The 12169-nt window shown below is 54.8% G+C and overlaps 1 protein-coding gene across 2 annotated transcripts; it reads right to left on the reverse strand.

The window, feature by feature from the left end:
• Positions 1 to 907: 907 nt before the first annotated feature.
• Positions 908 to 8508, reverse strand: P2RY6 (pyrimidinergic receptor P2Y6). 2 transcript variants are annotated; one of them, XM_059466149.1, is made up of 2 exons: positions 8397 to 8508; positions 908 to 3160 (listed from the first exon to the last, which is right to left on the reverse strand). In XM_059466149.1, the coding sequence occupies exon 2, from the start codon at positions 3103 to 3105 to the stop codon at positions 2116 to 2118; it is 990 nt and encodes a 329-aa protein (XP_059322132.1). In that variant the 5' UTR covers positions 3106 to 3160; positions 8397 to 8508; the 3' UTR covers positions 908 to 2115. The 2 variants fall into 2 exon arrangements, with proteins under 2 accessions (XP_059322132.1, XP_059322133.1); XM_059466150.1 differs by lacking the exon at positions 8397 to 8508 and adding an exon at positions 5155 to 5182.
• Positions 8509 to 12169: the final 3661 nt, after the last annotated feature.

Below are 12169 nucleotides of genomic sequence, written 5' to 3' on the forward strand. Positions count from 1 at the left end.
CTCCTCTTCAAAAACATTCCAAATCAGTGACTCCAGTATCAGGAACACCATCCTGAGCCTGTTGGATGTGACCACCCGAGTCCATGCAGCCCTTGCAGCCACCACCAGACTTTTTGGAGGCTGATTAAATTTTTCCCCCCCCTCAGAGCTTTATTGTGGATCGATATTTTCTGCCACCTCCTCCCATGGGTCTTATCCATGCGCTGGGCACTCTGGTGCTGCAGGGCTCCTCCCTCCCTCCCTGGAGCCAGGTGGACACCCACAGATCGGCCGGATTTCTCCAAATCTAAATAGTTTGCGCCCTCTCCTGGGTCCGGATGGCGTGGCCCGGCCCTCCCACTCCGTCACCTCCCTCCGCTCTGGGAAGAGATGGGGACATCAGGCTGGGGTTGTCCCCGCAGCCACGGCTCTCGCAGCGCCCCGGCACTTTGCCCTTCCATTGCAGGACACCAATAAGGCATCAGAGGCGATTTTGGCGAGGATGAGCTCCAGCCGAGGGAAAGCACAGGGCTGCCTTTGGCTCCTCCATCACATTCTGTGCCCCAGCCCAGAGTCACTGTCACTGTCAGGACAGGGACGCAGCTCCTGCAAAACCAGGTGGTTTGAGCTAATGCTGCAGCCCAGCCGTGATGCTGGGATCTCTGAGCGTCATCCAAGAGCCTGTGACCACTCTGGACGCCCTCCTCACCCTCATGACAGCAAGGAGACACACTGGGACTGCCAGCCCTGGATGCTTGGGTGCCCAGGTGCCTGAGGAGACGCTGTGTACCTGCAAGGAGCAGTCAGGATGGAGCTGCACCCTTGGCCAGCTGCAGGCAGCCAAGCTGGAGGGGTGCTCAGCCCTGGAGATTGGAAGCAAATCACTTCAATCCACTTAGGTGTGATTATTATAAGCAGACATGAAAAATGCAGTAATCCACATATATATTTTTATATATATATGTATATATATATACACACTGTATAGATACATATACCGTGTTCAGGCAGAGAATTTCTGCACTGCAGAGCCTGGGCTGGGCCACAAACCTCCCTCTGCTGGGATATATTCGATGTCTGCACACACAGTGGGTGTATACACCCATCTGAGAGAGAGCAGGGAGTTAATTCTATACATCCTATACGTTAGAGAAGAGCAGTGAGTGCTGCATCCACCTCTCAAATCCCTCCTTGCTGTGAGGGAGCAGCATCCCAACAGAGGCTGGGGGAGTAAAGCTGAAGTCCCAGCCCCGTGGAGAGGCCAAGCCAGCTGTGGGATGTATGGTGACATGGCCAGGACACTGAGTAGCTCTCTGTGGAATTAATCTTCCAACTCTGGGTGCTGTGTCCACGTGTGCTGGCTCTGATTGTGGTGGATCCTGGTTAGGAAGTGACAGCAGGGCACCACTGGCACCAGCATGGGCCAGACTTGGGGTGTTGAGCTAAGCAGGGAGCTGGATTTATGGAGGTCCCCAGGCAGGTGACAATGCTGCCTAACCCAGCCCATGGTCATGGCTTCAGTGGGAAATCCAGCATGGGTGTTCCAGTTGCCCTGATGTCCCCTTTCCTGGTTCCCAGTCCATCCAGGGTGCTCCTCCACCATTTTGCAGCACCAGCAATACCAGTGAGCTTGTGTCTCCTGCTGGTGCGACCTCATTCCAGGCACTGGGGGATAGGGAGGTCCCAAAAAGGATGTTTCACTAAAACCACCTGTGACCCTGATCTTGAGCTGGGCTGAACCAAACCCTCCAAAGCCTTCATGCTGTCCCCATCAGGGAATTTTTAATTGAGTATGGGGACAAACCATCCACCAGCAGCTGAGCCAGGGATGTGTCCTCCATGGAGCTCCATCTTGCTCTCCACAGTCCCAGTGGATTTTTATTGCATCAGTGCCTTGACCACCAAGGTGCTGAGCTGCTCCAGGTGAGCAAGGGGGAGAACGCTGGATCTGTGATGGGGTTAACACTGCACCACTGGATGGAGGTGGATCACCACGGATCCACCACCAGGCTGACAGCTTGGGAGATGCCATCCTCCTCCCCTCCAGCATGTCCCTGGTGAAGCCATCTCTGCTCTGTGGAGCTCAGAGCCAAAATTGCTCTGCGCCTCGGTGTCACCGAGTGGCCTCGTCCTCGCCTAGGAGCCGTAGGTGACGCAGTGGTCGTGGCGCCACTTGGAGCTCACCTTGTCGAGGAGGTAGCGTGTGCTCTCGCGGAACTTGCGCTGCGTGAAGTAGAAGAGGATGGGGTCGAGCACGCTGTTCATGCTGGCGAAGGGCCGCGTGCACTTGTAGGCGATGGCGAAGGCCTGCAGGGCCGGGCAGGGCAGCGCGGGCGAGGAGCGCACGATCAGGTAGATGGTCTTGGTCAGGTGGAAGGGCAAGAAGCTGATGGAGAAGACGATGACCACGATGATGATCATGCGCACGGCCTTGTCCTTCCTCTTGTGCACGGCCAGGCCGATGAGCTCGTCCTTCTGGCACAGGATGCGCGCCATGCTGCAGTAGCAGGCCAGGATGGCCGCGAAGGGCAGCAGGAAGCCGGTGAAGGTGAGGGTGATGCCGTAGGGGAAGTAGGCGGCCGAGCGGTCGGGCGCGCTCAGGTCGTAGCACACCGTGCGGTTCCTCTGCGTGCCCGTGGAGGCGAAGACGAACGTGGGCAGGCACTGGGCGACGACGATGAACCACACGGCCGCGCACACCAGCCACGTCAGCTTCTTGCCCTTCTTCTTGTGCCACGAGGCCAGGGGGTGGCAGATGCCCAGGTAGCGCTGGACGCTGATGCAGGTGAGGAAGAAGATGCTGCTGTGCAGGTTGGTGTAGAACTGGAAGCGCACGAATTTGCAGGTGAAGTCCCCGAAAGGCCAGTAGTCCTTCTGGGTGTAGTTGTAGATGAGCAGGGGCAGGGAGCAGACGTAGAGCAGGTCGGCCACGGCCAGGTTGAGCATGTAGATGGTGGTGCGGCTCAGCGCCTGCCGCGCCAGCCAGATCTGCCCGATGACCACGGCGTTGAGGGGCAGCCCCACCACGAACACCGCCGAGTACACCAGGGGCAGCAGCACCTGCTTGAACTCCTCGTGGTAGGTGCACGAGTTCCTCCCGCTGCTCGTGGCTGTCAGGTTGGCCATGGTGGCGTCCCCAGCCGTCAGTGTCCTCTCTGGTGGTGGGGCCCCTTTGTAGCACCTGTGAATGTCAGAGGGGACAGCTGGTGACTTGTCTGCCTCCTCAAAGGATGAACCTGGACTGGTGACCTGCATGTTGGGGCAACCCCCACGCTGGGGGTGAAGGGATGGAGAGCAGCCCTGAGGACAATTTGGTGGATGGGAAGCTGGACATGATCCAACTATGTGCAACCCCCCGTGCCCTGGGCTGATCCCCCAGCATGGACAGCAGGGGAGGGGGATTCTGCCCCTGTGCTCAGGTGAGACCCCACCTGCAGAGCTGCCCCAGCCATGGGAACACAGCAGCAGGATGTGCTGGAGAGAGCCCAGAGGAGGCCCTGAGCTGCTCCAAGGGATCCCCTCTGCTCTGGGAGGGCTGGGCTACCCAGAGAAGCTGTGGCACCCCTGGAAGTGTCCAAGGCCAGGTTGGACAGGGTTTGGAGCACCCTGGGCTAGTGTGAGGTGTCTCTGTACAGTACTTGAATATCTGTCAGTAAAAGGAAAGGGGGAAATATAGTACTTGAATATCTGTGTATGGGCCTTGCCCCCGTAGGTCCCAGTTGTTCTTGATGGGCTGCAGCTGTGATGTCCTTCATTGGGCTGCAGCTGTGGCCAGTGAAGGTAACTGGGATAAAAGGGGGTGGGCTTGGCCAGTTAGGGAGAGCTTTGGTGGGGCCCTGATGAAGAAGCAAGGACAATGCTGCTGTGAGGAGCTGCTTGTGAGATAACCGCCCAGAAGGTATGGGACTCTAGGAATAGGATAGCAACACTCTGGGCTAGTGTGAGGTGTCTCTGCCCATGGCAGGGGGCTGGAATGAATCTTTAAGGTCACTTCCATCCCAGATCCTGCTGTGATTCCACAATCCTAAGCCACAGTGATGGGTTTAGGCAGAGCGAGTGGGACCGCACAGGGTAGCGTGGTGGCCACACTTGCCACCATCCCCTGGCACTTTTCCCGTCCGGAAAGGCTTGCCCGGGGCCGAGCGGCTGCCGGGGCCCTCCGGCGGAGCAGATGGCGGCGGGATGCTGCGCTGGCCGCCGGCGCGGCTCCCTGCGCCTCTGCAGGGGGTGCCAAAGCCCCGCGATGCCACCGCGCCCGGCCCAGCGCGACCCTGCTGGGCGCTGCCGAGCCGTGATCAGCGCGGTGACAGCGAGCCCAGAGCTTTCCAGTCCAGCCCGCCCAGCCCCGGGCAGGGGAGCGGGAGATGTGCTTTCCTCTGGGGCTCAGAGCAGCGTGGCACAGGCGGTGGCACCGCCCACGAGCCCCCTGCCCCGGGGGAGCGTCTGTCCCCCGTGGGTCCCAGAGCCGCTTCTCCTGCCTCCCCTCCTCCCTGCCCTGCCCGGGATGCAGCCCTGGCCGCAGACACGGCCCCAGCTTCCCTTGCTGCCCTGGGCACAAACCTGCCTGCAAGGGGGTGCCCGTTGGGAAGGGGAAACTGAGGCAGGGAGGGGGTGCCCAAGATCCAGCCAGGAGCGTGGAGCACAAGGCACCAGGGAGGGAGCGATAAACCAGTCCAGGGGTCATCCCATCAGCTTGTACACCTCAATTTCAGGTATCTGGGGATTCAGCAGTCCCCAGAGCACAGCCCAGCCATGCTGTTGGTGTGGGGGACACGATTTTGGGGCTTGTGAATCAGTCCCCTGGTTGCTTCCATCCCCCTGGTACCCTGCTGAGTCCCCCTGCGCCCCCATGCGTGTCCTCACACCCTATCTGAGTCCCTCTGTCACCTCACTGAGCCCTCAGCAGCCCCCAGTGCCCCCCTGCATCCCAGTGTCACCCCAGTGTCACCCCCAGCTCCAGGCAGTCCCAGCACCCACCTCCAAGCCGATAAATGCTCCGTGGCTGAGAACTTCCCTCTCCCCTGGCTCCCCCCAAAGCTCCCCTGGGTGCCCCCAAACCTCTCCCAGCACCCAAAGTCAGAGCAGCACCCACAGGACCCTCTGCCACCCCCCAGTGTCCCCACCAAGGACACAGGGGACAAGGTGGCTGGGAAGGGTCCTGGGAGTGCCCCTTACCTCTTGGGGTGCCCCAGGGTGCTGGAGTGGCTGTGCCAGCCCTTGGCACATCTGTGGGTGCTGTGCTCACCCCATTGAGCAACACTTCCCTTTCCTCTTTCCCCCCAGGGAATTGGGGAACAGAAACCAGCTGGCAGGAATGGCTCTGTGCGGCTGTGGCACAGCACTGATGCCACCAGGGCAGGGGATGCTCCTGCCTCTGGGTGCCAGGATGTGGCTGGCTCACAATTATTTGGGGTTTTTTTTTCTGTAATGTTTTAAATTTTCCCCCTAATTTTTGGCTGTTTTTCCTCATTTTTGAGTCTTTCCTCCTTTTTTGCCTCATTTCCCTCATATTTGGCTCTTTCTAGGTGTGGGCAGATGTTGGGGGCAGGAAAGTCCCCTGGCACTGTGGCACCAAGAGGAAGAAGATGCTCCAGCTGTGCAGGTGCTGCAGTAAAATGAGGGAAACTGAGGCACAGGTACTGAGATTGACGTGAACCACTGTGGTCTACACCCCTTTTCAACATATTTTTACCCCAAAATACCCCTTGGAGAAGTTGGCAGGGACCTGCTAAGGTCCATGCCCAAGGCTACCTAGGTCTTCAGTTATCTGAAAAAAGGAGGAGCAGCCAAAAATAGAAATAATCCCCCCCCCCCAAAAATGGCAAATGAGGGGAAAAAAAATAAGGATCTGATGCCCTGCCACCGCTGGCTGAAATCCATTGGGAAATGAGAAATTTAGGGGAAAAAAGGGGGTGCCTGTGGTGTTGAGAAGGGTCAGGATGGGGTCACCCTCATCCCAGAGGTTTAAGGTGCCTGCAGAGGAGGAACAAGGGTCAGGAAAGAGAAGTGGGGCTGCTCTGTGGCCAGATGGGGAAAGGATTAAAAATAATCACCCGCAGCCGCCAGCTTCCCCTGCAAGTGCCCCCTCCAACCTCTCTGCTTTCAAACCAAGTCCTTCTCCAGTGGAATTAGCTTTAATTAACACCCTGCCCTTGATTGGGAGGGGCATTCTGCGAGCTGGACGTGGTGGGGAAAGCTTTTGGACGTTGCTGCCCTGGAATAGGATGTGGGGAAGGCTTTGTCCCTTGGAAATCTTCCTGCGTGGTTTATCTTTCCCAGCCTGGTCTTTGTGGCTGGCTGGCGGGGCTGGAAGTCTGGGCTGGGGGAAGTGAAAGCTCCAGCTCAGCAAATTTCAGAGCATGAAAAGGGAGATGCTCCGTCCTGCGTGTCGCTTGGCCAAAGCCGCCACATCCTTATCCCCAAACATCTCCTGGCTGGTGCCAAGATACCCTCAGGTGCCCGTCTGCACAACGGGGAGCCGGGCTTGGACGTTTAAAGGGAAATCTCCATTTAGTGAAGCCTCAGGGTGTAACAATGTGGAAAAAATGGGGCAAATCTGGGAATTTTGGGGTATTAAACATGGATTGTCAGGCACAGGGAGGTGGCAGAGCCACTCTGTCCTTGGGTGAGCACATTCATCTTCCCACAATTTGGTGCCCCATCATAAATCAGCACCTCAGGGAGGCTCCGGGCAGCCTGGGCTGTGATTCCCTGCTGGAAAGGGAATGATGGGGACAGGGAAGGTGCAATGAGCTTTCCCAGTCTCAGCTGCCCTATTCCTCTGCATGTAAATATAAACATAAATATAAATATAAACCTGTATCTCTATACAGAAATACACCTCTGCACACCTCTCTACATATGGATCTCACTATGTTCAACCCTCTCTATGGCTCTCCACGCATTTATTTTTCATAATTTATATTAATATATAATAGATCAACATTATATCAATATATATTAATATTATATCAGTATATTTTATTTATTTATATGATATAATTATATAATAATATATAATATATTATGTATAAATATATTATGTATAAAATATAATATAAAATATATTTATATATTATACATTATATATTATATAATTATCTATAATATAATTATAACATGGTAATATAATTTAATATAATATTAATAGAGTAGTATATTAAATTATATTAGTATATAGAAATAAATATTAATATCTAAAATACATATTATTCATATTCTATAAAATTATATATACCTACATATTATTTATATATTTAATAAATATAAATAATGTATATCTTTCTACTCACACACACATACAGAAACTTCTCCACCGCTACACACAAATACGTGTCCCTGAGCACATGGAGTCACACTCGTGTTGATACATAACTCCACCCATATATACAGAAATATATTTCTACATCTATACACACATGTCTATGCAGACATGCTCATATATAGGAGTATATTTATCCCTCTGGATGTATACATGCACAAATATATTTACATATAAAAGGTAGATGCCAGGCTGCTGGCATCCAGAGCAGAGGTGCCAAGGAAAACCAGGTCCCTCGAGCAGATTTAAGCTCTATTTACGTGCAATACAACTTCTGGCACAGGGCTAATCGCTGTGGATGCCTGAGGGATGCACGCACTCCAGACCACGGGAGCAGCGGGAGAAGGGAGAATCCAGCCTGCACCAGGGGGATCACGGTGGGATTTTGAGCCCTGCTGCCTGGTAAGAGCTGCCCAACCTCCCCAGGGGCAAAACCTCCATTGGGAGTGGCTGTGGGATCACCCCAAACCCCAGTCGAAGCGTGGCTGTTCTCTGGATCTGACCCCATTCTCTCCTGTTCTGCCTCATCCTGCCCAGTTCAATTCCATCTGTTGGGGTCCAGTCCTGCCCAGTCTGGCCCCGTCCTGCCCCGTTTGGTTTCACCCGTTGGATCCCATCCTGCGGGGTTCAGCCTTGTCCCCTCGGGTCTGACCCTGCCCTGCTCACCCTGACCCGCTCGGATCCCGTCCTGCCCAGCTGGGTCTGACCCCGTTGGGTCTGATCCCATCTTGCCCTGTCCAGTCCCACCCTGCCCTGCTCACCCTGACCCGCTCGGATCCCGTCCTTTCCCGGTTCGGCTCGTCCCGTTCCCCCTCCCCACTGGCGGCGCTTACCGGCAGCGGGATGTGCCGGGAAAGAGCGGGTTCCCTCTCACCCTAAAAGATCCCATCCTGCCTAGATGGGTCTGACACTGTCGGGTCCCTTCCTGCCCGGTCCAGTCCCATTCTGTCCGATCCAGTTCCATTTTACCCAGTCGGGTCTAACCCTGTTGGGTCTCATTCTGTCCTGTCCAGTCCCATCCCGTCCTATCCTGCCCGCTTGAATTCCATCCTTTCCCGGTTCTGCTTGTCCCAAACTCCCGGTACGCGGCACTTACCAGAGCGGGATGCGCCGGGAGGCAGCGGCTTCACTCTGACCCTTTAGGGTTCCATCCTGCCCTTTCCAGCCCCGTCCCCCCCGATCCTGCCCAGTTCACCAAGATCCCACCCTGCCCGCTTGGCTCTGACCCTTTAGGGTCCCAGGCTGCCCGGTCCCGTCCCGGCCCGGCTGGGTCGGTCCCGTTCCCGCCGTTCGCGGCACTTACCGGCAGCGGGATGCGCCGGGAGCCGGGCTCGGAGCGCTCGGAGCCGCCGCCGCTCCGCCCCGGGGCCGCCCCGCTCCGCCCCGCCCCGGCACCTGCGGCAGCGCCCGGAGCGGCTGGGGAGGGGTCACGGCTGGACTGGGGCGAGGCAAGGGGGAGAAACAGCTGGGCCAGCACGGGGGGCTCCCAGGCTAACATCTGGCTCAGGGTCTTGGGCCAGCATCTGTACCGGGGGAATTCCAACCGCCCCAAAAGTGGGATGGATTTACAGCGTGGGATGCCCACGACAGGGAACAGCCGGGTTGTCCTGGCCCTGGGTGTTGGCCCTGCAGGGTCTCCCTGCAGCCCAAGGGGTCGATGCCTCCCGTTCTCATTAACCAGGCGGTCAAAGCTCCGCGCTTCCTGAGCAGGGCAATTAAAGAGCAATAAGGCAAAGAACCCCGGGGGCACGGGCTGGGTATGGGATGGCAGATGCATAAACAGCGCCGGGATGCTGAGATTCTGCTGGATGATGGGCTTGACCCTTCTTTGCCTGGGAGCCCTCCGGGATTATTCCTTGCTTTCTTTTGGGGGGCTTGTGATGGGTCTCGGTGGATGTGGAAGGGAAGGAGGTGCTGAAGGCATTGCCCAGATGATGGAACACCATATGGGGGTGTTCCAAATATGCTGTGAGAGGGTTTGGGTGTACAGAATGGATGGAGGCATCTGGATCCTGCTGCAGTGGACAACACAGGCTTTCATTGATCCTGGCACGAGCCCACGGCCGAGCCGGGCAGCGTGGCCGCGGGAGAGATGGGCTCTGGCAGGATCTGACATGAATATTTGTAACCACAGCCAGGCTGGAGCCATCCCTCACAATCCCAGGGCTGCCCGGGCTTGTGGGGTTGGGTTGGCAGTGGCTCGATGCCCTTGTGAAATTCCCCACTCCCTCAGCCTCCACACAGGGAGAGCAAAATGGGGGGGAAATGTGCTTTTCCCCAGAAAACACACACCTTGTGCGAGCAAGCCCAACATCCGTGCGTGGGGAGCCCAGGACTTCCCGCAAGCGTCCGGGGAATGCAGCTGAGGATGGATAAACTCGTTCCCCCCATGAACTGACAGTGAGGGCATCAATCCCAGCTCTGGTGCTGCCCCTGGCTTTGGGAAGGCTGAGGTTCTCCTCCCTCCCAGCGTGGCAATGTCCTTGCAGGTCCCCAAGGTGAACAGCCGGCTGTCCTGCTGTGGGGACACTGTAAATAGTGGTGGGAGTGTTAAAAAACAGAAAATATAATAGTGGCTCCTGGCTGTCTGCCAGCTCCAAACACCTCCACTGAGCCACAAGCCCAGCCCTAGAGCACCTGGAATTAATGGGAAATCCCCAAAAATGACATTTTGAGCGCTGATCAGAGATAGGAGAGGCAAATTTGGAGGGAAATCCCCAAAAATTACATTTTGAGTGCTGATCAGGGATAGGAGAGGCAAATTGGGAGGCAGTAGCTGGGTCTAAAAATGAGATTTCAAGCAAAGTGTTGTTTTTATACCTCTTTTTATTAATACCAAAAGATCATTGGGAAAAATATGTGGGGAAAGGGACTAGTCTGGGTTCCTTTTGGGGTCTGAGTGAGTGAATTAATCCTTGGCAGAAAGGGCTGGCACGGTGGCTGGGTTTGAGTTTCCCTGGTTTCTGTTCCTCCGGCTGGATGCTGCCAGTAACTGCATTAGCTCCTGAGTGCAGGTGGCCTTTGCCACTGCTGTTCCCAGGGGTAATTGCACCTTTCCTCTGCTAGCCAGGCTTCCAGCTGCCAGCAGACCCCAGCATGGCTGGATGTGGGCAGGATCCCCTGTGGTCAAGGCCAGGGGAGGCACTTTGGAACTGGGACTGTGGTCTTTCAACGGCTGCAAAACCTCCCGGGGGTGAAAAGCAGCATTTTTCAAATGCTGAAGCTTTGTGAGGGCCTCAGGGCTGGGATGTTCCCATCACCAGACACTGGCTGTCCCCATGGAGGGTTCCTCAGAGCTCTCAGGTTGTTCCCCAGCACAGACATGCAGGGATCAGGCTGGGTCCCTCCTGCCTCGGGCTCCGCCGGGTCTCACCAGACCGGAGACGTCTTGCATGAAGAATTTCATTACATCTAAAAGCTGTTTATAACGGAAATGGAGTTCATTTCTCATGTCCTGACAACTCCAGCCTGCCAGGGTGGTGGATCTGGTTGAGCTTGCTCGTGAGGAGGTCACATTTGATGACAACTTTTTCTTTTTAAACCAGCTCAGAGGATAGGGTCACCCCAGACTGCGGCATGGACCCAGCGCCTTTTGAGACCCTGGATTTTTGGCAGAGAAGGTGTTTGGTGCAGAAAGTCTCATCTGCTGATGGAGCCCTTCACCTTCTTGCTGCAACCAGAGGTCACCACAGCCAGAGCAGTGCACCCAGCTGGGGTGAAATCAGGCAAGTTCTCTCACTGCTGGACTTCTGAGGTGGAGAAACTGGTCACCCTCCAGTCCCACGAGGAGCTCTTCACAATTTGGACGTTCACAATTTGAACCTTCACAATTTGTGGTCAGCTTTTTCTCTTCGAGGACAGAGCTGGGGTCTGGGATGGGGATGTCTCCAAACTTTTCATGGTTGAGTGGAAATCAAATGCCTCCAGGTTGGCCACAATCTCTCCTTTGGCTCCTTGCCCTCCATGCTGAAAACCCTTAGGTTTTCACCTCTATGTGCAATTTTTAGTCTGTGCATTTCCATAATGGGAATTTTATGCATTTTCTTAAGTGATTTTTCAGGTCAGTTGGAGTTATTTCCTCATTAATACCATTCAGTGCAGCGCTGTTGACTCAGTTTGACTCAATCCCATTGCCAAAGGCGGTAGAGATGGGGCCTTGGGGATTCCTGAGAACCCAAAATAACTCAAGGCATGAGGCATCTCCCAGAGGGAGCCAAGCCTTCCAGAAATTCAAACTCAGAGCATGGACCATTTGCTTCCCAGGAGAACGCAGGGATGTGCTCAAGTCTTGGGCTGGTTCTCCCTTTTCTGCAGGTGGGTCCATCACACCCAGCCACCACAGCAAATATTGAAACCACACTTCCCTGTTCCTTCCACTGCAGAGGAAACGAAACTGGACATTTATTTTGGGGAGGAAAAAAAGCTCTGTTTCATGCCTGGCATCATTGATGATGTTTTCTGTGGGGGCTACTCAGATGTCTTTACTTCTCCCTTTCGATTCTGCTTCTCAGAAGATCACCCTGTGCCCTTGAAGAAGATGAAAGGGGAAGGCATGTCTCAAGTGATTTATTTTTTTAATTCCAAGAATTGGTCTCTTTCTCATAAGAAGGAAAAGACTTTTTTTTTTTCCTTTTTCTGTGGAAGAGCAAAATTACAAAGACAAGGCGGAATTGAGTCACAGTTTTCTCTTCCGTCATTCATGAGTGGGCAAAAAAACCTCCACTAGTGCTTGAGGTTTGCACTCAGCTAAACCAAATGTGATGGGAATATTTTATAGGAAGATTTTGGAGATATCACAGGTAATAACACCCCTTGATTCAGGTATAAGAGGTTTTTCTGTTCTGTTTGCTGGGAGATGACTGAACCACC

This window comes from Ammospiza nelsoni, chromosome 2 (genome assembly GCF_027579445.1).
Source record: "Ammospiza nelsoni isolate bAmmNel1 chromosome 2, bAmmNel1.pri, whole genome shotgun sequence".
NCBI classification, from domain to species: domain Eukaryota; kingdom Metazoa; phylum Chordata; class Aves; order Passeriformes; family Passerellidae; genus Ammospiza; species Ammospiza nelsoni.